The sequence below is a fragment of the Etheostoma cragini genome, chromosome 5 (assembly GCF_013103735.1).
Source record: "Etheostoma cragini isolate CJK2018 chromosome 5, CSU_Ecrag_1.0, whole genome shotgun sequence".
In the NCBI taxonomy this organism is placed as follows: domain Eukaryota; kingdom Metazoa; phylum Chordata; class Actinopteri; order Perciformes; family Percidae; genus Etheostoma; species Etheostoma cragini.
The window spans coordinates 19232276-19260025 of NC_048411.1; the positions used below are offsets into that span (position 1 = coordinate 19232276).

General features: G+C 39.8%; 1 protein-coding gene across 1 annotated transcript; it reads left to right on the forward strand.

Moving 5' to 3' along the window:
- htr7c (5-hydroxytryptamine (serotonin) receptor 7c) lies at positions 1-26963 on the forward strand. The gene is made up of 2 exons (XM_034872706.1): positions 1-822; positions 24089-26963. The coding sequence occupies exons 1-2, from the start codon at positions 356-358 to the stop codon at positions 24825-24827; spliced, it is 1206 nt and encodes a 401-aa protein (XP_034728597.1). The 5' UTR covers positions 1-355; the 3' UTR covers positions 24828-26963.
- Positions 26964-27750: the final 787 nt, after the last annotated feature.

The window sequence follows — 27750 nt, forward strand, 5'->3', positions numbered from 1 at the left end:
ATCTCCCGCAAACAGTCCATATTTGTCCGGTTTGTAAATTGAGAAACAACTACTCCGGCATGTTTAGATTCTATAACTTTTTTTTTCAAATGTCATACTTTTGGAGTAGGTGTTATTTTCCCCCCGTAGGGATGGAGCGCGCACCTATAACACTTAGACGGATCATTCTAAAACATAAAGCAGTCAAGAAGCCTGTTTGAGTTGTTGGCACTCGCGATGTGGTGCAGCTGCAACAGTCGCGATCTAAAACCGCTGGACAGGAGTCGAGAGCAGGTTACACATATCCAAATATGCGCGTAATTGGAATGCACTTTCGAGGTGTCGCTTGCACCCCTTCCGAGAAAACGTTGTCGTGATGTTCAATACTTCGGGAATTGAGCTCACTTTTACCAAGAAAGAGGATATTTCCGAAGTTATCAATGGCACTCTGCAGCTCATGTACAACGTCCTGGTCACCATCAGTCCCACAACCATGTGGAACGAGACATGCGGGGAGCAGCTGCAGGATTTCGGGCGCCCGGAGAAGATCATTATTGGGGTGATGTTGGCGATCATCACGGCCGTAACCGTCATGGGAAACACGCTGGTGGTGATCGCGGTGTGCGTGGTGAAGAAACTAAGGCAACCTTCAAACTACCTTCTGGTCTCTCTCGCAGTGGCGGACCTGTCAGTGGCCATAGTTGTAATGCCGTTTGTAATAGTGACAGACCTCACCGGGGGCAAGTGGCTTTTTGGAGAGGTGTTCTGCAACATCTTCATCGGCATGGATGTAATGTGCTGCACTGCCTCCATCATGACCCTGTGCGTGATCAGCGTCGATAGGTAAGTTGCCAAATTTGTCAATTTGCAATGACACCCACATTACGCATGTAGTGCACCCTGCATTTGAAATGAAACAGATAATTCTGATAGCCTATATATGGTCTTTTAAAAGCTGCTCTATAGGTACACTGATGGCAGGAACAGCTTAAGTGCCAAATTAATTAATGAATATGTCTTTTACGCCAGAGAATGGCATTTCAATTCTTAATTCCAGATGAACCGTGCCTCTGATTGACTGTGCGGTTGAAATCCCTGAACCAGAAAATGAATTCGCAGACTGTGATTAATTTATACCACGCTTAATTAATTTTGTTTGACCGGACCATGAGCAGTGTTTCTTGTAGACTAATTACGCATTTAGGATTAGCGCCCATCGACTTTACAGCTGCTTCCATCGTCCTACATTTCTGTAAAGGACACATCGCATTGCTTTCTATTGTTGCGCCTCTTAAATAAAAAAATAAAAGTTCTGTAGGTGTAGTTCACTTCTGAGAAAAATAAACTACCAATGTTGTTTTGCTGTCTCACTACACACATGGGCCTGAATATAAATGTTGACATCCTGGTGTTTTGCATTATTGTACCAAAATTATTCATGCAAGTTAGTTCCCAAATGGTCCATAGTAAGTTGCTTTAAATTCCACGTTCAAAATGTGGAAAGTTCATAGCTCATAATTAGAGAGCTCAGCCTGATTGCTTGTGACAAAGGAAACATATTTTCTGCTCCCACAATAATCCACAACGAAATTGATGGAAAAAAAGTGATGGTGTCATTGTTCAACCTCAGTACCATAATGGAGACAGAGGCTCATAGTATTGATGAATCCCCCCCACTACACTCAGAATTCTGCACGTTTTTTACTTGTGGATGCGTTTACCACTAAGTACTCAAGTGCGCCCAACGAGCTAATGATGTTACGGGAGGAACTGGATTATAGATATCATTCTGGGATCTAGTGTGATTGACAAAGGTATGGACGTGTTTTGGGCTGGTTGGACAGAAGGTAACAAGATTAGTTGGGCAGATGCTCACAAGCCCTTTAGGTGGTTAGGTAAGAGGTCACATAGGCCACAAATGGATGGACATGTGGCCACTCACTCCTGAGTTAGTTCATGAACGAGCCTCTTCAGTCAGTGTAGAACCAGTTGCACATTGTTCTGCTACATCCTCCTGTTGAATTACATTTTTTTCACAAAATCCCCATGGGGACTCCCTGAGTATTAAAAAGCACAGGAAATCACAACAAACACTTAAAATGTAAAAGTAAAAAAAATTAATATTACAATTTTATAAAAAAGGCAGTTAAATAATAACAAAGAAGGCAATGTGAATGTGCAGTTTACATTTAGCAGCCTTAGTAATAGAGATAAATAATAAATAACTTGGAGGTGTATACATTGGTTAGATGATTGTGATATGAGAAGATTAGCCACTTAACAGTTTCACTGCTTGGGGGAAGACACTTTTTTCAGTCGGGTTTTTATGGTCCTAAACCTGAAGAGGTGGTGAGCAGGGTGTGTTGGATCACGGGTGATTTTAGTGGCCCTGCTTCGGCATTGGCCAGCTGCAGTGCCCTCTGTTCCGTTCTGTTGCATCCAGCACACCAGCAAACATACAAGGAGGACATCATCTAGATTCAAAAAAAACTAACCTGCAGTAATAAAATATGTCCATGTGTCAAACCAGACATTTCTTTGTATTTTGGTGGTGGATTAGTGGGAGCGTGGCAAACTGGCACTATCGGGTCTCATGGCCTCTATTGGCTGTGATAAGGTCAGACAGGACAAATGCCCCCACCTGTGATGGAGCATGTCTGAAAGTAGAGTTTGTGATTGAATCCGGTACCATGACATTAAAGTCTGCACACCCACCTAAACCACACCATTTAGAGGATCTTTCCCATCTCTCTGCTTCTTGTCAATCACAAAACTTTAACTGAGAATTTAAAATAATTAGGAAGTTTGTTTTTATTTTCATCCCTACACAAGCTGTGCATGCAGACCTGTAAACTGGTTACGCTGATCTCCATGAAAACAGGCTTGATATAATTAAACAATGCAGAGCATGTACGACACATGATTCACAGTGGAAAACAAAGAGATAATTCATTAGGATGGGAATTGCCAATTAGGCCCATAATTAGCTGTAATTAGGGATCTCTCACTGCTATTTAGGCTTCCCAAGGACATGCATTGGAAAATTAAGCTGAACAGTAGGGAGTGCTGCAAATGAGGCTCAGGATTGAACGGGTTTGTTTGTGACAGGTTATGCAGTCCCTGATGACTATGGTGCTCTGCTGCAGAGGGATATTGATTGTCTCTCAGAGAGCTCCTTTAGGTTTACAGGGCTGATGCTGCATATGTCAATATAGACAATGTGATGCTAGAGTAGTGCTCCCTAGCATTTGGGGCTAATGGATTTGTGATCCTATAGGGCCTTGGCAGGCTTCAATAGATGTTTTCAGAGAAACTGCTGTCACCCTGGTAGACTATAGAATCTCTGACACTCACCATCCACTTTAACACTAGTCTAATCAGCGCCCCAATTAAAACACGTCAGGCCCGGAGCAAAAACAAGTTGTAGACCCCCATAATATAAAGTGAAATTTTGAAGATTTAAAACTACATTTAGACACAGGACACGTATACTTTACAAGACAGGAGCCCCTTTCACATAGACTGTTGAACATGGGATGGATGCACCTTAAAGCCACCTTGCTGTGTGTGCAGAAGTTTAGAAAACGGAATGGGAGACTGTGTTATTTTGCCTTAAAGGCGGCAGCGAAGGTAGTCACAGCGCTGAACCGACATCTGTGGGAAAGGGGTAGCTAGTATATTGGGACTACATGTATGAGTCGACCTCATTTGACCAGGTCAAAAAGTGACAAAGCAGCGATCTGAGTACCCAAAGTTATTAATAACTTACAGAAACCTTGCTGGTAACCTTCTGTTCCACTCTCTCACTCTGCCCCTCTCTTAGACACACACACAGGAGCTTCAGCTGCGTTTGTCTTTCTCTCTGATGCCAATTACACTACAATTAGAGTTGGAAGTTTAAGGGATCAGGTTGGGTTCACTCAGTTGATTAACAGCGGGTTGGCTCACACACACTGGGTGCTGACACTGTTGTATAGACGTCAATACCGGCATTCTGTGTGAAATCACATTACCGGTATGTTCACTTTGCTTGGTTTGGTGTGAATAAACAAAGCTGGCATAATGACAAACATTCATTGCAATGTTATTGTGGAATCTGAAAGAGATAGGTAGATAGATGGATAGATAGATAGATAGATAGATATTTATTGATCCCAAAAATGGGAAGTTTTACAGTGTTACAGCAGATATTGTCTCAAGATTAGTTAAACTGTTACTCCAGCACTGACAAGAGCCAGTTTGTAATTGATACCGCAGAGCATGACCTATCCTGAGTGTCTTAAGCATTAGCCAAGCCCTCAAAACACTGAATCCTACATTTTCCATATAGTGCAAGTCAGTGTCTTTTGTGAAAGCCTCCCTTCCTGGTAAATGTTCATGTATCTTAAACTTCACGGCTTTAGAAAGCTCCCTCTAGAGCTAAAGAATACTTCTTTTCACAGTGCCTACTCACTGTGATGAATAAACTGAACATAATATGTAAAATTCACCCAGTGTCCCTTTAACCATGCAGGAATTAAACAAATGACCACACACCAGACACATAGGTGTGGCCCCTGGCAGTTGTTCACTTTGCCCAGTTGGTCATCCAGCTATGGTTTAATTTTACAGTCAAATTCTAATGTCACTATATTTACACATGCAACTTTTTTGTGGTTAAATGTTGCCTTATATAACATTGAAAATGCAAAAGACATTTTAAACAAATTCAAACATATGTTTAAAAGATTGTTTGTACTTTCTGAGCAGTCTGTCTATATAGGCGACAGTGGTTCAGCAAGAGAAGATGTATTTCAGACTTTTCTTTGGTGACTCAGACTTCAATGGACTCGAGATTTGACTCGGACTAGGCAGTTGGTGACTCAACTACAACGCTGCCTCATGTTTTATTGCCTCATGTTTTGTTGTTCATTCTTATGGAGGGGAAATTAGTTTTGAACCTTTTGAATAACACTGTGCTTAAATAATAGAAAATAGTCTTACATTAATTGCAAATCTGAATTGCCATCTTTCTCCCCCTGCAATATGCTTATATACTGTAGCAATAACATGCCTTTGTCAAGTAACCTTTCTCACAATGACAGCACGCTATTGACAGACTTGAAGAAAAGGTTGCTCGTCCTGTGGCCTGGGTCACGTCACAATAACTGCAGAATACGTTTTAGTGGTATTGATTTTGTACTGTAAGTGTAAATGTGTCTGTGGCTTTGAAAGCCATGCTTACGGATGAGTACCCATTCAGCACCTCCATCCTATTTAAGTAGAGATTCAACACTGTAAATTTAAGCTAACACACCACAGCATTGACCCAGTCACAGCAGAAGAGTCCAGTTTGAGTGTTGGGAAGTGAATAAAAGAGAAGCTATATATTTATATCAATGTAGGCCCGCTCTTTCCCAAGCATGCAATTTTGGCAAAGGCTTAGGCACTTCCCTAAAAAGTTAGTATCTCTTTTGGCTGCAGTGAGTTTTTACCTTCACTGAGAGTAATATGTTGTATGTTCAATAATTCAAAAGTCAAATATGAATGATTTATTCACAACAGTGGGAAGAGTCGTCTAAGAAAAGACAGTGCTAAAGGAATGGAGGAGCTTGGTGCAGCAAGAGACAGAGTTACATTTGCAAATCAAATATAGCCTGGCTTAACTATCAGTGAACTTGTGGAAGATGGATGGGATGTAGGGCAAGAAAAAAACATCACATAGTTGCATTAAAGTAAACTTTCTCAACAAGGGTCAGACTAAAGAAAATATAGTGTAGGTGTGATCACACCCGTAAGCTTTTGGAAGGGATTTGAGGGAGGAAATCAGGCTTGATGGCAGCAGGATTAGCCACAGCCTTCAAATGCTTTATGCCAACTGGTGTGTCAATGACGAGCCGAGTTTACACACTGCTCCCACATCGACCTGCCCTCCATGTCTGAGAATATTTTTGTGAGGTTGGCATGTAAGTTCATCCCAGGAGAGACAGCGCTTGGTTTGTGCAGATGGGAACATCCACCCGCAGCAGCATACACAGATGACCTGACCTAGCTGACGCATCCTCAGGTAATATGATGTGACGCCTGAGCTCCACTCTCTCAGCCACTATTCACATCCCACTAGTTGGTCACCTCGCTGAAATGTGGAGGATTGGACATTTCTTGCTAGGCCACTGCGATCAGATTAAAGGCAGTTCATGCATGTAAAGGAAGTCTTAATCAGGGCAGAAAGTGTGTTTGGTACGTAATAGGATGAAAAATTGAATTGAATAATCATGTAATCACACCAAGTTTACAGAGAGCGCTACCTTTTAGAGGGCTTAGAAACCACAAAAGACACATTTAATGTTACAAGCAACAACAGCTGTTTTATACGAAGAGGGCGAACCACTCTCATCTTTACAATATTTAAATTTAAAATCAACCACTGCCCACATCTTATAAACAAGCACTTCTTCCAGAGTAAAAAATGCTATTGATGAAAACATTTCAGAGCACCATTACATAAAAATGCTGGGAGAAGTCATTTGGCATGTTAATCTTTGATGCTGTGTTGTACTCTAAACCGCAGCTCAGTTTCTTTCCTGTTTGGCTGTCTGGTTGACTTCTATTACAGAAGCACATGGAGTGAGAGACACATTGTCCGCTGATAATGTGGTCAGATATGGTACCCTGTGTGTAAGTGAATGTGTGTGTGTGTGTGTGTGTAGACATATATTTGTTAATTCCCATCATGGATGGTGCAGGGCTCAACATTAACCCTTGCCCTGGGAAAGTAAACCCTATATGTATGGGGTGTGTGTGTGTGTGTGTGCATGTGTGTGTGTGTGTGTGTTTGTGTGTGTGTGTTTTAGGGAGGGGGGACAGAAAAGTCAAAGGGAGGAGAGAAACAGTGGCTTGTTGTTTGTCTCTTGTCTCTTCATCCATCACTAAAGGCTGACTAAACCCTAATTATGGAGGCTATGGCCGGTACTTATTCAACATGTACATTTTACTCTTTAACACTGTTTTGAGTTGTTAAATGGTATAATTGCTTGCAAGTCATGACCAAATATTTCCCATAGCTGCCTACTGCATATATTTTACTCTGCCATCAACATATTTGATCCTACTAGCTGTCAGTTAATTGATGACAGATATTGTGAAGTGCCTTATCACCCTAAAAGTAGAGGTTGAACTACTGCATCACATTTTTTCCTTTTGCCTTTAACTCGGTTAACACGGTTGATTAGTGCTGTCTGTATGAATTATTGCGCCAATCCATCAACCGGATATTGAATTGAACATTATTTTAAACATTAAAATAAATAAGTAAATTAAATAAAATGTTTTAAACATTTCAAAAATAGTCAATAATAACTGTGAATATACAGCATAACTAAAATGAACATTTCTTGTCGGTCAAGTTGACATATTTCACTGGATAATTGAGAACTTTGACTTGATCTTACATTTGGTTAGCAAAAATAGAATTTGAAACTTGTACATGTTTTTAAACAGCACACAGATTCATAATTCACTGACACATGGTCTGTGATTTAATTTATCTTGTTGATTTATTTGTCTCTGTAGGGAGCCACTTACATCATCAGATTTGCCGATGGAACTAATCAGTAAGCTGTTGAACCAGATCCAGCTATGCATTATAGCGGTATTAATGGATCAAACACTAAAACAATGAGATCCAGTCAAATGTTTTCGCAAATGAAAATTAGGTTACAAAGGGGGTTGTTTTTCTGATGTTTTGAATGATTTGCATATTCATTTTTTTAGTAAAAAAACATCTGACCCCCATTTGATGTTTCTTTCGTACTTTCTTGATATTATTTACAGATGTTGATGTTTCAAGTTTTATGAACTTTGGTTTGATGAAACCCTGGTTTCCTGAAAAGCTGAGATACCCAACTTTGTTGCACTTTTCTGTGCAATTTGACAAAGAGGATAGATGGATGGATAGTTAGCATTCCACAGATAGCGATCAAAAATGTATTTCGCTATTCCCAGCATGTCATCCTATTTACTTAGCACTCTATGGTGACAAGAAGAAGAAAGGTTCGAGTGACTTTAGTGTGAAATAAATGATGCTTTGTGTTTGGCATAACAAAGGAGGTGTGTGTGTGTGTGTGTGTGTGTGTGTGTCTGTGGGGTGGGGGGGGGGTGGGTGGTGTCCATTATTCATCAAGATTGAACAAAGGGCCGACGAACATTTACTAAGCAGTGTGTTAATGGGTCTCCTGTTGATGGAGCTGAGAGGCTGCAAACACACAAACACACATCATGCTGTTGATGAGAGAACATTTGAACATTAAGCAAGTTGCTGCTCTTGCAGGATAACCAAATGCCACTCAAGGTTTGGCATTTGGTGCATCTGTGTACATGGACTGATTATTTATACTGTCCAATAATACACTTTTACTGAGAGGTTTTTTAAGAAGTTTATTAAACCAGTGACCAAGCTTGTGCATCCATGTGTATTTATATTTAGAAGGATCATCAAGTAATTGTGTCTCTTTGAGCATACTGTAATGCTGCCAAACAGCTCATAAACGGAATCCCTTTAGACAGGCAGGCATTTATTAATTTCTCTCACACTGAACCATCCCTGTTTATATACGTTCACTGCGGTTCATCAACCTATTGTGGTTGTCAGTCAGGGCCGGAGTGGGACTCATTTTTCAGCCCTGGAGTTACATGCGTCAGACCAGCACACTTTACTTCCCGACTGACATCATATTAAAATAATGTAAGTAAAACCTTAGTATGAGTCTGCAATAGCACACTGTTCTCTACAGCCTTGTAATTCAGTGTCTTTCTGTAAAAAAAAATTCTTGTTCACACACTGTGGTACAACAGCCTAGATGTGCATTCCACACTGACACCACCTATGCCTTGCACACTACCGGCTCTGCTTCTGACATTAAATCTAATTTAGAGGTCCTATGGCATACTGCTTTTTGGATACATTTATATGCCTCAGTGGTCCCTAATACTGTATCTGAAGTCTATTCACCAAATTCAGCCTTGGTGCAAAATTACAGCCACTAGAGCCAGTCCCACAATGAGCTTTCTCTTTTTTTATCTGTAGCTTTAAATGCTATTGAGGAGAAGAGAGGGGGGGGTAAGGTGGAGGGTTGGAGTGTGGCTTTGACCGACTGTCACTTTGCTTGTTCGCAAGCCGGGATGCCTCTCTCTTTCTCATGGGTAGGCCAAATTTTCTGGGTAGGCAAAGCAAAGAAATGGGAGATAACCTTGCTCCTTATGACCTCATAAGGAGCAAATTCCAGATCGGTCCAATTGAGCTTCTTTTTTCTGAAAGGAAGTGCTAATACCCAGGGTGTGGTTTACACCGATCGCCATTTCTGGCCACTCAGGGACCATAGGCAGGCCGAGGGAATGCATTATGATGTTAATAAAACTCATAAAGGGAAATTTCATGCAATGGGACCTTTAAAATATTGTCATGATTCTCTCCACAAATCTCTCATTTTTACAACGCTTTCTGATAAAGTCAAGTCAGTTTAATTACTGTAGTGCCGAATCGTCTGGCCACTTTTAATACACAATGTAGTTGTGGGCTTATGGCTGGTACTTGAGTCTTCATAGTCACTGTTAGCATCAAACTACTAGTAGACTAGTGGCTGCCACTGAAGAGCTACAAGAAAAAGTTTGATTTATGGTTGTTTGCAGGCAATGTTGTATTATGTTTGAAGGACTGCTGTTTACCCATGTCACCATCTCCATTGGCAGTTTACTCTGAAACTGAAAGCTGGTTTTAATGAAAAAGCTGCTCAGTTTAGCACATCTGGCCAAGTCACTATCTAGAGCTTAATTTTTTGCCTTTTCAGCACCAATTTTGCACCAATTATGCTGTGTTTTTGCGGCCAATATTATTTTTATAGCTTCTTTTTGCACGCGGTCACATCCTTAAACAGGTGACACATGTCGTTTTCTTTTAGCAAAGTGCTGCTGATTAGGGTTGTCAAAACATAACACTGTTATACTTACCATACTGTGGGCTGCAACAATAAATAAATAATTAAAAAAGAGGGGGCTGCGAGTGCAGGCAGCCTAGGAATAGCATCCATAAAACAGACTGGCCCACCGGGAATTCTCTCAGTGCTCCCTGATTAGTCAATCTTAGCCTGTTGTCAGTTAATTCTAAACTCATTATCCAAGATGATGAAGATGTTATTGGATGTGGTTCAATGTGATTTAATAGCCGGAATTTTCTCAGGTCAGGTAGATGCTGAGAAGTTAGGGATCTAACCCCCAGCACTAAAACAAGATTGTATTCAGGTGTAAAATAGAAAACAGTAGAGTTATGGCAACCCATCACTGCCAAATTGCCCTTGACCAAGACACATCCGACCACTAACCGTGTCATTGCACTGTAGGCGGGCCTACACTCTTTGAAAGGCCTAGTGTATATGTTACATTCTGGGAATAGGAATTCCGGTCTGACCAAAACAACCTCACCACAGGTTGTTGTCGAGCTTTTGCATTTAAAGTGCTCAGAAATGCTAGTAGCTTTCATGTCATTCAACTTCTTCCAGCGTGAAGTAATAGCCCGTAAAGCTACGCTATCAAAGTAGCTTCCCTAACAATGATATTTACTTTGCTCTAGACCAGTGCAAAGTTCCATCCATCGATCCATCGATCCATCCATCCATCCATCCATCAACCCATCTATCCATTATCATCCGCTTATCCGGAATCCGGCCTTGGTCTTCCCCGAGGCCTTTTCCCAACTGGATGTGCCTGGAACATCTCCTTAGGGAGGCGCCCACAGGGCATCCTTACCAGATGCACAAACAACCTCAACTGGCTCCTTTTAGCAGCTCTACTCTGAGTTCCTCACAAATGATTTGAGCATCTCTTTTGTGATTTTTTGGAGGCATTTTTAGGCTTTTATTGACAGAACAGCTTAAGAAATGGTAGGGGGAAAACTACCTGCAGCAAAGAGCCGCAGGTTGGAGTTGTACCCAGGCCCGCTGCTTCGAACCTTGCCTTTCGGCTCAGCTCTCTTTTTGTCACAACAGTGTGGCAAAGCGAATTTAATACCTCCCCCGCTGCCCAGACTGTCCGGCCAATCTCCGGATGGATTTAGTGTCACTTAATCCCCCCAAAATCTGTTATATAGATTCTCAGATGAATGATTTTATGATTTAAGACACAAGGCTAGTGGCATTTAGTCAACAGCAGACTAAACATACTGTAGTTGTTTTTATTTTAAGTGGGTTTATTTATAAGAATCATACACCATTTCTTTTATTCATATTAGGGTCATTGCGCTATTTAGTATGATGGCTAGACTCTTTCAAAACCGTCATTATGTGCACTGCTTTTGGCAACACAACAGTGACCTTTATTTCACTGGATCACTGTAATCAGTATTATTACCTTGTTGTCACAGCTGTGCTGGCTCAGCCATAAGTGGTATTTTGTTTGTCTAGCTTTCAAATGAGCCTGTATGAAGATGAATCCTGGAAATGTACAGTACAAATATGATATTGCACATCTAAATGTGTTTTGCCAGTAAAGAGAGACTTAATAACTTAGAGTTATTTTTGCCCTCTCACTGCTCACAGGTGAGATAAACAGCAGTGAAATTGCTCTTATAATGAATATTCCTATTATCAGTCATGGTTTTCTGTGGTTAGGGTACATTGTGCTCAGGCAGGAACGTAGATTCCATCTCCTTATCTTGTGTTCTAATGTCATCTGGTGCAAAATCAAATTATATTCAATTTACTTTCTCCTGGAAAACAATATCAGTCTTGCTGGCTAAATGTACAGTAGCCTAGGACTATTCCCTTTGTGCATGTTTCCCCTTTGTTTGATCTGAATATATATGTTCAAACAGTGGCTTTAGAAAGTTTGATTGCTAAAGTTGATTAAAAAGAGGAATAAAAAACATTTTTGGAAATTGATCTTAATGCCTTTATTCAAAACACTTGGGAAAATCCAACCTTTTAAGGACACCAATTTTCTTTGTGAATGAATAATGTATTGTAAATAAATAAATGTTTTCTCTATAATTGAGGGGGCATACGTTTACACACCCCTTTGTTAGATTCCCATAGAGGCAGGCAGATTTTATTTTTAAAGGCCAGTTATTTCATGTATCCAGGATACTATGCATCTTGATAAAGTTTCCTTGGCCTTTGAAATTAAAATAACCCCACATCATCACATACCCTTCACCTTACCTAGAGATAGGCATGGATAACTTTCCATAATGACCATAAGTGCCAGCTTCCTTAGGAATTTAACATTGGGGTGTGTATACTTGTGCCCCCTGTATTTTAGGGAAGAACATTTATTTATTTACAATACAGTATATTCTTCATTCACAAAGAAAATTGGTGTCCTTAAAAGAATTTCTTAAATTTTTGGAATTAAGGCATTAAGATCAATTTCCAAAAGACGTTTTTTTATTCATCTTTTTTATCAACTTTAGCATGGGTGTATAAACGTTCTCAAGCCACTGTAATTAGTAAATTGTTTAATTTTAGGTTGCATATTTGCCATTAAAATGGCAGACCCAACATCTGGCTGAATAATAATGCAGATCCAATTAATTATTTAGAAGATCACAAAAGGTCTCAAATCTTCTGAGCTGGACTGTTTGGGTTGAGAAAAAGAGAGCACACAAATTCAGGAATCATACATTATGTCAAGAATCAACAAGAAGCTTTTCTTCACATTCAATTATTGACACTTGCACATAATCAAGAAAGAGAAGACCTGTACATATCTGCTTCTTTGATGGCGTTAGATGACTATTTATACACAGTGATGAACACACAACTGTTGTCCAAGCTAGGTTAATCCGTAGGGGGAGGCCTTAGGCAAAGTAAGGCAGGTTTATTTATATAGTACCCTTCAACAATGCAATTCAAAGTCCTTTACATAAAACATAAAAATACGTTTAAAAAAACTTTGATCTAACAACACTTGTTATTTTGGGGAAAACTGTTTCTTGGGCTCCTGGAGTATCTTCCTTGAACATCAATCATTTTGGGGAGTTTCTGAGTTTATTTTAAATTACACTGCAATCAGGAGTAAGTACACAAAAACATATTGAAAGATGGAAGAGTTTTTCCGTTGCTGTGGGTTCGTTAAAGTGTGAATTTGATAGAGAGAATAGAGGGACTTTGTGAACTATGCATGAATTGTACAGGTTTGGCTTTTTATTTATACATGATTGTTGTTGTGTTTATGAAGAACATGATTGAATTTCTAATAGATAAACAACAATCTTGAATTGTAATTTATCAGAAATACATGACGGAAACTTCCATGTGTGTGTGCACATAAGATGAATTCTGGGGATAAAACCTTCATAAAAATACAATTTGGCCAGAAGTATCTTACTCAGTGGAGTTTTAGAATAAGAGTAAAAGGTCAGTAAGAGAATAGGAGGTGGAGAAAAAGCAAAGTCCACAATGTTTTGCCTTTATATTACATGGGAGTGACTCAGGAACAAGTTGGATCCAACTCCTCCTCAGTGTCCTTTTCGATTTCCAGAGCCACGAAATGATGACATATAATGGGCCACACAGCTACATTGGGTGCACTAACTGCTGGCTAGATTCCAAATTGGGAGAAATTCAGTCGGCTCAAAAAGGAGCTGCCTGTGGTATCCTTGGTAACTAAAATAGTTGAAGATTTTTTTGTAAAAGGTCAGTAAAACAAGTAAAATGGGAGAAACTGGAGAATAGAGTCTTACACCACTGAGACTCCCTCAAAGCTTTTTTTTTTTAATTTTGGAGGTGTCCTTAGAGACAGCGTGTGCACTCGGTGACAGAACCAAAGGGAAGGTGACTAAGATGGAGGGGCTCTTCACATTCACTCTCTCACATTATCATGACAGGAAAAAGAGAGGAAGATGAACTTGCTGGCACATGCTTATTCACCTTCCACTAACATACTTGAGTCCTTGTATAATAATGAGGACAGAGAGAGTCAGCAGGATAATTAACATTTAAACAACCGTTTTGGAATTTCTCTAAAAGATTTTGCAGATTTGGGGCTGTCAGAGGGTGTACATCTTGGTGGGTAGTAATGGCACTTCATATTATATATTAGACGCACATTAAAGATTCTTTCTGAAGACAGTGGCATGCATTCACTTGTGCAAATTACATTTTCCTGGCAAAAGAGTGGTCTTGAGAGGCTTTTGTAGCAGCATCACAAATCTGGTCACCATGGCTGCCAGGATAATGGAAGTAAGAAATGGCTGAAGGTAAAAAGCAAGCAGGCAAGAATCCATTCAGTATGTTGAAGTACATTTTCTCACACTGAAAAACATTCTGAAAACACATGCTTCTCCCCTAAAACACCTCAGACACAAGGTATGACTGAAAATGTTGTTGACAATGAGCTTTTTTTGTTGGTCGAAAAATAAACATCTCTGTTGTTTAAGCATATGTAAATTTCGATGATAACCTCAATATTTTGCTTACATAATAGATATTTTTGGTGGGGCCATGAAAATCAAGCTTGTGACCAATTTGCTTCTGCTCCAGAATATGAACTACAAAAACAGTAAGAGGAAGAGCTCATGGTCTTGATTTAATACAGAAGAACTGGGCAGTGACTTGAAACATGAGACAAAAAGTGGGAATTTGTTGCCTAAATGTAATCACAGACATGATGCAAACCCCTGCCTCTGGAGTCAAAGGTCTTTGAATGCCTGGCATGGTAGATACATGTATAGTTACATTTTGTATACTAAAATGTATATAAAATGTGTATACATTATAAAATGTATATACATTTTATATACTAAAATGCAACCACAGCGTAATTGGGAGAACAATTTTGTAATATATAATGTAATAGGAAACAGGGATTTCCAGATGGACAAAAAAAAATGCACACTTAAAGATAATGATCAAATGATCACCATATAGTATGTATGTATGTATGTATGTATGTATGCATGTAAAGATGATTTCAGAGTCACCCAAAAATTATTTTACTGGTTTGTGAGGGCTGGATGACAAAAACAGAATCATTCGACAAATAAATAATGGATTTCTATGTTCTCATTGTCCACAGTGAAACCAAAGTCTTGGCCTAAAGTTGTCAAACCAAACATTTTATATCATAATTTTAATCCTAAATCAGAAATATTCTTGTCATGATGAACTGCGTACAGCAGAAGATAGAGTTGGATGATTCTGTTTGACTCAGTTATTGCAAGCCATGGATCACAGATCAAGTGATGTGTGTGAGTGCTTTTGAAGGATCTTGAGGACTGGAAGAGCTGAAAGAAACTCTCCGAGGCGTCCATTATCAGAATGAAGCACCCGTAAAGAATCAGGCCAGATGATGTTATCAGAGTCCGCTGGGACATGGAGTCCAAAGAGTGAGCCGAAAAGGAGTGGAGAACAACGTTAAGTTAAATGTGTGATGGGAATTGTGTGCGTGTTTTTTTACGAACTGTACTCCACTTTAAATAGGAAATGGCAGCAGCAGTAGCTAAATAAGGTAACATGGTGGTGTGTTTTTATCTCATAGAGCATGACAGCTATTAATATATAATAATGTCAACAATAATATGGCTAAAGGGCATGTTGAGCAAGAAAGTAAATTCCTGTGCTTGAAATAGTAGTTGCAGGATGATCATGAGTCAATATTGTTGGATGGTCAAACAGTGTTTTCAACCCGTGCACCCTGTCTCACCTTTCCAATGTTAAATTGCGGGGGCTGCATCTGACATTTTTTGTAATTTTCTGAAACAGACAATCATGCCCACTCCAGACAAAAATTTGGCAAGGTGTGTGGAAGTAAGAAAGTAATGGATTTTCTTAAGTACAAACAAGGGCCACAGTATGCTTGCCTCCCACAAATTCCCATTTGAATAATTATCATGTCCAACCTTTCACTACCCTTGCAGGCATTTCAAACCCTTTTTTGAGTGTGGCTGGTGGAAACAGCTATAAACACGTTTGTCTTGTTGTTGGAAGACAAGGTGAAAGAACTAACTTATTTTGAGTACAGCCCACTGTTAAGTCCCCTTGCTGTGTTTTTCTGTGGAGTGGATTGATCTGCTTAACAAAGCTGGAGGAATCACCTTAAACTGCTGTTTGATTGCAAAATACTTTAGTCATCTGTGGCTCAACCGAATAACCCTTTATTGTGTTGCTGAATTTATGTGTAGCTTTTAGTTGATATACTATCTTGTAATGCTATCCCTAGTCTCTACTCCTTTATTCTGTAAAGCCTGTAGAGTATTTGCATTGTTTTGTTCATGGACAGCCGGCTCTGACAGGGTTGGACATGCTGACTGTAGGGGGAATCCATTTATCACCGTGGCACTAATAGCTGCCCATCATCTCTATTGCTATGATTGCTAGTAAACTCCTGATAAGGACAGGTGGTGTGCTGTGCAGCAGAGGCCATAAAATATCCACAGTGGTGCTTTACGACAATTAGGAGGAAGTGAAACAGAGACGATAAAGCCATCAGGACCTAAAGTCAGAGGAGTGGAAGTGGTGTTTATAGGTGTGCCTTTCAAGTACACACAATCACTCTGTAAATAGCTCACCGTTAAGAATAGTTTACCACTGCAACATGATTAAGAGCAGAAAGCAAAACATGATAATTTTTGATAGGGTTGTCAGGTTTGCCACATGTGAGCGATTGAAAAACAGAATTATTGAAGGAGCTCATAGGTGGCCTAAGATTTTGAATCAAGCTGAATGGATTATAGATAACTTTTGGCCAGACATGCCTCACAAGGTAGTCGCTGGTAGAAGTCTTTAAAGGAGATGGTAAGTCCCTTTTGGGTGGACTTTGGGCTTTTTCACATTGTAAACCACGTAGGGCTGCAACTAACGATTATTTTCATAATCGATTGCTCTTACGATTAATTTCTCGATTAATCGATTGTTTGATCTATAAAAATGTCAAAACAGGGTGAAAAATGTGGATCAGTGTTTCCCAAAGCCCAAAATGACATCCTCAAATGTCTTGTTTTGTCCAAAACTCAAAGATATTCAGTTTACTGTCACAGAGGAGAGAAGAAACTAAAAGATATTCACATTTTAGAAGCTGGAGCCTGTTTGAGTCATTTTTTTTTTTAAATGACTCAAACAGATTAATCAATTGTCAAAATAGATGGCATTTAATTTAAACAGCTAATCAAATTATCGATTCATCGTTGCCCATCTAACAACATGCACAAAAATGATCACAATGAAGGGAAACGGAAATTACAACATATACTATAAGCAGTTTATTATCTTATTTCATCAAAAAGATGAATTAAGCACAGAATAAGCCTTAGGTCATCCTAAAGTATACACAGTTTGGGCCTATAGCCTACACTTTCTTTTGTCTTGGGTAGCAATTCCCAAGAATCTTGTTCCACATGTCGGCTAAAGTAATTGCCAACACTTGTTCTTTCGGCTATTTGACATGAGCCTGACCTAAGCTGGCAGTCTTGTGGCTGGCGGCAACAGACACATCCGAGGGATGGAGCAGCTACTGAAGTCTGTCCAGGGATGACTTGGTTTTTGCAAGCAGCAAGTTGACGGCAGCTACTTTACTCATTCAACCTTCACATGAGCACAAGTCAGAGAACAAAACAGAACCGGACCGAAACAGGTGCATGTTCTTTTGATCTAAAAAGAGTTTATAACAGATGGGATTACTCCTTTGCCTCCTTGCTGAGGAGGAAATAACAGGGTTGCTCATGTTGTGCAGTGTGCTCTGTGAGAGAAGCAGCTCAATGTCTGTCTTCTCAAGGTTCCTCAAATAGAATAAGAGAGCTGAAACATTCCTTGAGGACTGAGGTTGTTGTCTGATGTCGGAGAAATCCCAGAACGCTCACTAGACAGATTTGGTCCTCTTCAGTCTAAGGCAGCTCAAAATAATACTCTGTGATGAAATCTTCATTGAAATAAACACTGTAACACTGTTTCAATTTTCTTGTCATTTACTTTTTACCTGAAGAGAAACCTTGTTTGTTTCGGGTTAGTACAGCTGGTATTATTAGAAAATTGCACACCAAAAAAATCAATAAGAAGCAACCTTTTCTTTCAAATATTTTTCACCAAGACCAGTTTGCACTGAACACAGAGTGAACAAAGGATTGGGTGTTTTCAGATTTTTTCCCTTTTTCAGCACTCTCATTCACTTTATGGAAAACAAACCAAGCATGAACACAGTGAATACCCTATACTGACTGCTGGATAAAAAGCAGCCCAGTTGCACTCAGTTCTTGAAGAGACACTTCTCCAACCCAAATTCTTTGATTTCAGGCGATGTCTGCATCTTTGAGCGCACTTAAATCACACAGATAAAGTGGAACAAAAAAAGATATTCTGCCTAAAATGGGCAAAACTTCACTTTCTCACAGACTTATTATGGATTACCCTCAAGTATATGACATAGGAATTCTAAATGGCTGAGAGGAGAGGTTCTCTGGGAAAAATTATCGGTCATTTGAACTCCCTTTCAAGCATGTCACTTTTATTTCAGTAGAACCTGTTCTAAATTTACCACTCCTCCACTCAAGCAAACTGCAGCTTGGTAAATATTGCACTGTGTGTCCCCTCTGAGACATAAAAGGTTCGAGAGGTTTTCCTGGAGATGACTGACGACTGTTGTACAGCAGGACTGCTTACGCTGTTTCAGCACAGAGCTGCCCTAGTTGGTAGCCTAGCGGAAGTAATAGAATTCTCCATTAGCTCGGGCACGCTGTCAGGAGCAAGGTAATCCTGAGGGCTGCTGCGTCTGTTGATATGTCCCAAATCCTCCAGAGAAAAAACCCACACACACTCTAAACTCCACATGTGTGTCACTGTTACAGTTTAGTGCATGGTGTCTTCTGGGAGGTGATTATAATATTTTGCCAGTTTTCTTTTACGATTATGTGCTTTCTCTGAGGTGTGAGGTATCCCATGTGGTTTAAAATATGTTATGCATTTTTAAATATGCTACAATTTCTTATATTATATTTTTTTTACATTCAACTCATTACTTGCACACTGCAGATACCATGCTGACAAAACAATGTTCCTTGAAGCTGCTATGATAAATATTTCTTTATTGACAATTGACAAAATCAGCCCTAATGGAGCGCCGCCTCCGGGCTAGTTTAGGCAGTTAACTAGAGCTGCGCTGCCTCATACACACGTAACATGCCTCATTATCCATGTCATCGACCAAACACACACTGTTATCCCATCTCGCCCTCTGCCTTGTCAACGCAACTGCTGAAAAAGAAGTCGGAAAACAGCGTTCTGCTGTTGCAATAAACATTCCATATGAAACTTGTCTGACTGACATGAGCTTTTTAGTAACTTTAAGCTCATTTGGGGTTTTATGGACCAACGTACACCTGCCCATCCCCAGACAGCTGACAGACAGGTTAGCAACTAGCTAGTCTAGCCTAGTGAACATAATAGAACATTTAGCTGTTGGAAAGCTGGGTATTTCCCTAGTAGTAGTTATAGAGCAAAACAGACCTAGAAGAGAGTTACATTTATCAGACACTAGTCTCAATTTGCCAGACCTGCCAGACAAACATGCTCTGGTTTATTGGGATTAAACCAATTACAATAGTCTTGGGTGGTGGTAATCTGACCAATAATTTGCTCCCCTTTAAATTGTTTTACTGTGTAAAAGTAAAAGAACCGCGCACTTTCATCTCTGCTGCTACCTGTGACCAATAACGCTACTACAGAGGCCGATGTTTCTCTGCGGCCGAAGTCACATCAGAGACCCTCTATTGCATGTTGTAGCCATATGGCAACAAATTCTTTTTCTTAGTGTTTTTCACAATAAACCATGTAAAATGCATTGTTTTTTGTTTAATTGTGTAAATAGGTCTTTTATGTTGAAGTTGTACTCAACTTCAAGATAAGTGGGTATGTGAAGATGACTTCACATACCCACAGAGTCCTGTCCCCCCCCCCCCCCCCCCCCCCCCCCCCCTTTTCTGGACCTGTGCCACACTAAAGACCACGCTCCAGGATCAGCCAAAATGTAGTTGTTTTTCTCCATTTAAGAAGCATTTCTTTGAAAAAAAAAAAAATTCAACTGTTATCTGGAATAAGTAAACTTTAATTTTTCATCATTTAAACCAGTTAAAATGTTTTATTTTTTATGTAAAAGGCTCAAAATAAATTGTTGCCATATGGCAAAATTATGCAAATATTGACGTGAAATGTGCACATTTTAGCTAATGGGCTCAATTGAATTACTATAACTTTAGGCTACTCTAACACTATGTTTGCAATTATTTATAGTATTTTCAAAGAAAAACATAAAATGTATTTATATTATGTTATTCCAGCCATTTTGTAATTAATATATTTTCTAAATTATTAATTACACACAAATGTAAATGAATTGCCCACCAATAAAAATGAGTTATTCCAAAGGAAATTATGTGTGCGCACTCAAATTATTTGTTTGTCCAATGACATTTATAGTCAATATACCCTTTTGGTTTAAATAAGGAGTTCCTAAAGGAAGATTATGTGTCAGAAATATGTTTTCAGTGACATATAGTTCAGTAGTTGTAAGTTTAGTCAGTGTGTTGTGCTTATTTTGCACCTAATCAAGTACATTGTATCCGTGTGTCTTCTTACAGGTGTATGTGACAGACTTATTACAGTGTTATTATTAATAATTATCAAAAACTACAATTAAAACTAAACTAATTTGACGGTAAACACATTGGAATATACATTTTGACACATATAAGTTGAATTTGTTTGGTAATTATTTCAATAAAAGCATGTTTTTAAAGAAATAACGGATTTTTTGGCATTTTCTACGAATGCGCGTTGTTGCCATATGGCAACAAACTACCAACTACCCCAATTTTTTTGCAATTGCATTATTTAAGCATCCTGGAGTAATAAAAACACATCAAGACATTTTTACCATGTTTAAAAAATAATTCATGCAATAGAGGGTTAACATGGAGGGGAAAGAGCTACACATTACAAAGAATTCCTCCAAATCATTAACAGCTTCCCCTTACCTTTAGCTAACCTACACTCTGTTATTTCTCCACTACTCATCCCTCTGTAACTTGTGTCACTCAGTGCTGACTGTCAGACACGCACACACACACATATATTACTTTTTGTGGAGCCCATGCGCTGCAATATTAGAAGCTCAGAGCAACTGCTTGACCACGGCATGGTGAGATGACAGTATAAAATGTGACAGCACCTGCAGGGATAAAGAGGCCAAAGTAGGGCGGAGGTGGGGGCAGATTGATGGGTCAAACAAACTTGGACTGTATGTGTATATATATGACATATACATATACACTGTATATGACTAAATATACTTGATACTTTTGCAACAAACTTAACTAATGTCACTTTAAGTTACATAACAAACATACTTATTTAACCCAAACCATGATATTTTACTAGACGTAAGGCTTTGTTACCTAAACCTCACCCTGCCATGCAGGTCTAAAAATTACAGCATGAGGTCCTGACCAAGCACCCGTATGTGATGAGCTGGGAGTGAGAATTTGTTGACTGTGCATTTTATGTTTCCTTGGTATGTTGTAGTGATGTCATTATTGGCTGTATATAGACCTAATTGTGTATATAAACCTCATTTTGCAATGATTCTTCATGATCATAAATTCATATATATTCATTCATGTTTGCTATCCTGTTCTTCAACTCTCACAGGTCTGGAATGTTTAATCCCTTTATGTCTAAACGTACAAGATAAAGCCAACTGGCGATCCCAGACCAGTTGGCTTGCCTACTAAATACAAGCAGAAGCTGTGTAAGAAAGTGTTAAACATGTGTGCCGTCTTAGCCAACATGGCAGTTTCTCTCCAAAGGACGGTGAGGGGAATTGTATCCAATGAGATTGTATCTGAAAATAGCTCTGCCTTCTAAAGGGCTGAAGATGAGTCATGGGTATGTGGAGTACTGCCCCCCTTCCCACCCCCCAAATAAGTACCTTAACCACCTTCCTCATTACTGAATAATGCATTCAAAGAGAAGTGTTGCATTACTGGGTTTCTATTATGTATTCCTAAGAAATCCCACAGGAGTGTACTCATCTCAGGATCTTACTTATACCTATTTGACATTGCTTGCCTGGATGTTTAGCCCTCCTGCAAAGCGTAAAGTATATTTTAAGTGAGGGTTGTAAATTAGGTGGAGCAGGATTTCAGCTGAATACAGTATACAGTATTTGTTATGTAATGTTCAGTGAGCACAACTAACCTGAGCCAAGGGAGTTTTAAAAACATGTGTAATAGTGTTTGTAATAGTTTCAATGGGAACCACAGTGTTACTGTCAAGGTTTTAGATTGGTGTTTTCTCAGGATTTTTTTTGGGACTGAAATGAAGCATGTGTATTTGGCTATCTTTCCAGTCTTGTGTCTCAGGGTCATCTAGGCTACCACTTGTCTACTCCAGCTGCCAAGGGCGACAAAATAATGACACCTGTATCAGAAAAATGATGGGCGTTTCACGTGTTGTCATGGCAACGCTGACAAATACTGATACTACTGCCATGTAGGTGACATGCCTCATGTGCCTGCTGAATTATGGTACACATGTGGCCCAGATAGGAACGGAACATAAATATTGTGACTCTGTGTAGTTTTTTCTGAGCTAATTAAAAAACATAAGATCTGTGTCTGATCTGTGTGTGTGTGCGTGTATGTGTGTGTGTGAGAGAGAGTGGGTGGGGGGCGGGCAGGGTGTGTTGTGGTCGTGTGTGTGAGTGAGAAAGAGTGGGTGGGGGGCGGGCAGGGTCTGTGTGTGTGTGTGTGTGTGTGTGTGTGTGTTTGTCTGTGTGTGTGTGTGTGTGTGTGAGTGTGTGTGTGTGTGTGATGTAATTGTGTGCTTTCAGCCTCAGTGCAGTTGTAGCCATACTGTCCTTTCCAAGTGCTTGTGATCTAGATCACTACCAACTTGTCAGTTGTTAACAAGCTACATTGTGGAGCGGACATGCTGGACAACAGTGCCCCAGTTTCTGAAGCCAGTAAGCTTGTAGAAAACAAAAAATGTAGATTATGAACTATTTTGTATTTGCAAAAATCTTTTTGTTGCTGTATTTTTTACCTGCAAAGTTTTCAAAAGGACTGAAATAGATTTAAGAGTAATTTTAACATCAACAAGAACAAAGTTAATGTAATTAATGCCTGTCTTTTTTAGGAATTTAACAGAATACAGAGTCACAGGCATTTGCAACAAACCTATTTGTAAACAATACTTAAATATCACATATCATTTGTTATAAACTAAAACATTCATCTTTACTTCATTCACTTGTCTGTCCTAATTGAAATAAACCTTAAGAAACATGTGCAATCGTTCAGACTGGGCCTTACTCCTATAAACTCAAAATCTAAAAGCCGTTGATAGAGTGAAAAATCCATCCCAGGCTGACTGAGCTGAATTTGATGTCCACAGTGCTGATAGCATCACTGCTGGATGCTGAGACAAATTGGCCAGTGCTCCCCGAAGCTTTTTATCTTATGATTAACCATAGAGACAGAAACAAGAAAAATAGCCGGAAGTGTCAAATATACAGCTTTCATCAATGACGCATTTGATGCTGATGAAGGCTGTGGGCTACCAGCAAAATCACGCTGAGGTACACACAGATTGATCATTTGGTGAGAACAGTGGCTATTTTTCCAGTTTTGTACAAATTTAAGCTTTTCACAACTCACTTTATCTTAATCATCATGACACCTCCAGCTGCTTTTTGAAACCACTGAGCTGCCTGTTTGATTGATAGCTCCCTCTCTACCCGCTAAGCTCCTCCAAAGCCAAAGAAAAGCAGCTAATGGCCCACCAGGCAATGACTGAGCTTATGACCTCTCATTGAAATGCCTGTGTTTGAAATGAGTGTACCAGTATTTGAGGCCACTACACTACTTTCATCTCAATTAAAGGCAGTTTGCAGATGTTCTTGCTTCAGCAGAATGTCTGAGTGCATGCATAAGTGATAAATCATCCTTGTTTTTGCTATGATTAAGCTATTGTACTGAACAAGGTATTAAATGTTTTTAGAGGAAATGTCAAAGTAGCTTCAACTGCTTTTATTCCTAAATTGAAAGTCTGCATGGAGGTTAGTACTGATACTTTTTTGTCTCCTTTTCTCAAAGATATCTGGGGATTACACGGCCCCTCACCTACCCTGCCCGGCAGAACGGTCAGCTAATGGCAAAGATGATCCTGGGAGTATGGCTGGTGTCAGCATCCATTACCCTGCCGCCTTTCTGCGGCTGGGCCAAAAACGTCCACACAGCCGGTGTGTGCCTCATTAGCCAAGACTTTGGCTACACCATCTATTCCACTGCTGTAGCCTTCTACATCCCTATGGTGGTCATGCTGGTCATGTACTACAAGATCTTCAGGGCAGCTCGCAAGAGTGGCGCCAAGCACCGCTTTACTGACCTTCCGCGCCGCGAGCGCATCGAAACAGTGACTAATGAGGCGCTGCGAATGCAGGGCCTAAAGCCGCCTGGCGTGGTGGAGGAATGCGCGTCCTTATCGCGCCTGCTGAACCGTGAGCGCAGAAACATCTCCATCTTCAAGCGGGAGCAGAAAGCAGCGACAACACTGGGGGTGATTGTGGGGGTCTTCACTGTGTGCTGGCTGCCATTCTTCATCCTGTCCACTGCCAGGCCCTTTATCTGTGGAGTGGAGTGCAGCTGTGTGCCCATCTGGTTGGAGCGCACGCTGCTCTGGTTAGGCTACGCCAACTCCCTAATGAACCCCTTCATCTATGCCTTCTTCAACCGAGACCTGCGCTCCACTTATCGTGACCTTCTCCGCTGTCGTTATCGCAACATAAACCGCCGACTGTCTGCTGTGGGCGTGCATGAGGCTCTCAAGGTTTAAAGCAGGGTAATTCAGCAGCATATATTGACCCTCAAAGAGTACATCTGTGCCTGTGCTTGTACACTTGGTGCTTAAAGGGCAAGATGAACACAGCAGGCCTGTAGATAAAACAAAGACTGACAGAATGGAAGTCACTGTTGGTGGCTCTCTGGCCCCTCCGCAAAGAAGAGAGAAAACACAATCTCTTCATTGTGTGTGTGACTCAGTCATCTATTTTGGGAAAGAAAACCCAAGAGGGTACTTGATGAGCTATTCAAGTTGACACAGCTTTTGTGCATATGTCACAATTCCGTCCTGGTGGAAGGATAATGTAGTGACAAAGGAAATGACATGTCAACACAATCAATCATCTTAAGGCATTCAGAGGGTTAAGACAGCAAACTGATTTCTGTATGATAACAACATTTGTGTTTGATAAGGCAAAACATGTGTTTTGTGACACACTGTCTTCTAAACATCTTCATCTAAACATGCATTTAAGCAAAACCCAGATTAATTCCAAGCAGAGAGTCGGAGACACTTGGTGTATTGTGATTTGTGCTTCGATGAAATATTATTGAAATCACTTTTTCTTCAGTCATTCTTTTCAATTTGGTCCTCTCACTAAATTAAACAAGAGCACTTTAAATGTTTCACAAATGTTTACAATGTGATAATGCCAAGGTAATGGAAGTGGGTGGAAATTGGTGTTAAAATGCGACATGAAGGGAACACTTTCCCATTCATGAAATCTCAGTGTTTGTTGCTCTAAAAATAAACTGAAAGTAGTTGGTTTAATGTCTGCATGGAACGCATTTGTCTTACATACCACTGTATACATACATACGTACTTTCACTGGTTACAGAATTCATATTCTGAACATGCATAACAGTTTGGTTGAAGTGTTTCCATATTTCACCTAACACTTTATCCAGAGGCGGAGTGGGGAACTAAAATCAACCGGGAAAATGTTGACGGCACGGCCCACCACCAGACAAACCCCCCATTCATCAATAACACAAACAAAAAGTTTTTTTTTTTAAACCCAAATTATGCTACGTTTCTTTGTGTGGAATTCCTCCACTTGTTCTAACGCCAGCCAAGTCTACGCATCTGGGAAGGACTTAACGGATATCTGAAACCTGGCCACTAGACAAATGCACATTGACAATAAAGTGTAGGTTTAAAGCTGTTATGGGTTTTCTATTAATAAACAGATGCTGAAATATAACATCATATACTTGTAGTCGTGACTTCTGTCAGTCTGACTGAATTCTGAGACTAGGTGGAAAAACGGAACAGGCGCACATACAAATTCAACTTTTTACAGCATAATGATAATTGTGTTTTCCCCTGTTAGTATAGGCTGCATGGAAGGGGGTATACAATGCACCCCACCTCCCAACTAAATATAGGCCTATCCATTAATTAGTCATTACCATACCAACATGCAACTTCAGAATAATAAAGTTCTATCTGCGTTTGTATCAGTTTTAGCATTGCAAATAGCTAAATGACAAATGGAGGACATTACACATAGCAATACTGCCACTCATTCAGAAAAAAAATGGTCATAAATGTTTTGCTTATGAACAAGGTATTTCAAACCCAAGACTTAAATGGAGCTCATTTGAGATGATGTTACTTGCAATGAGGAGATAATCGTTACCAAATAGGCTAACTAACCCGTTTTTCAGTCAATTCCCCTGGAGCACTCGTTGAAGCCTTTTTTTGCCATTTTTTAGCACTTTGATGCATCCTTCAGCATCCGCTTCTTCTTCAGTCTGGTCTTTTCGGCTCGTCCTTTCTCCTTTCTCTTCTTGCCATTCTTGGGTAAAATAAAACAGCAAGAACCCACGCTAATCTGACTGTCAATAAATACATTCCCCATTCCCATGAGGCTTTGCTCCATTCTACGTTACTTTAAGAAAAACAAACAAATTAAGTGTTTTATTTTTATTTGTGACCATGAAATTTCTGCAACACCTGAGTAAGAAGAATTGAATTAAGATAGGCTAAACTGATGGGAGAGGCTACACAAACATCAGTAAATTGACAGAAGAGATGAATGTGCAGGGTAACCCATGATATAGAGAGTGAGCAAGCGGTATAAATATTGCTTGAACATGAGGTTCTTGTTGGTTCTAATAGTGTGGATCTTGGAGGATTTAGCAAAGGAGTATGCGTTAAAAACAATTTTAAGGGCCCATGGGAATTCTTTGGCTGGCCGGCCGACTGGGAAAAGTCCTGATTGTCACTCCGACCCTGACTTTATTGCACACTTGAATTCCAAATGAGCTCTATGTGTATGTGTCAGAAACTATGATACTGAGGACGCTTTTTCACTCTTGTTATTTTTGTCTCAATCAATTTCATTCCACATTTGGCTGCTGTCATCATTGGTTGTATACAGGTAACTAAACCTGTTGAACTCTGCCGTTTCACTTTAAGAATTGATGTGATGTTCTTGAGACTCTTCTGCCCTACAGGACTTCAACATCTAAATTTTGAATCAGGATGACACTTCTCTCATTTGAACTCTATGGTTACCTGCATGACCCAGCGTCAAATGTCATCAGTCGAGTAGTGTGTGCTCTTTCTACCTCCATTTTTGAGATTTCTGTACTTTTACTCCAAACAGATGTACTGCTGTCTTGCATCATGTTGTTTTATATTGTGTGAGATCAATCCATCTACAACTGCTGTGTGATTGGTCTTGTTGACAGCTTTGTCATTACCTTCAGAAACGAGCTGGGGAGGTGGCAAAGCATTTCATCACTTTGTAAATAAAGAAACACTTGGTTAAAATGTGGCCTACGTTAGTAACCTTAGATGATATACAATAATGCACACATGACTGGCTCAGCGATAGAGTTTGTCTTTAGACTGAGAATCAAAAGGTCATCTTTATATATATATATATATATATATATATATATATAT

Excerpts from the sequence above, each read along its gene's own strand:
- htr7c (XM_034872706.1), top strand. The coding sequence starts at position 356 with ATGTTCAATACTTCGGGAATTGAGCTCACTTTTACCAAGAAAGAGGAT. Across the intron at positions 823-24,088 it reads TGCGTGATCAGCGTCGATAG|ATATCTGGGGATTACACGGC; the intron begins GTAAGTTGCCAA and ends CTTTTCTCAAAG.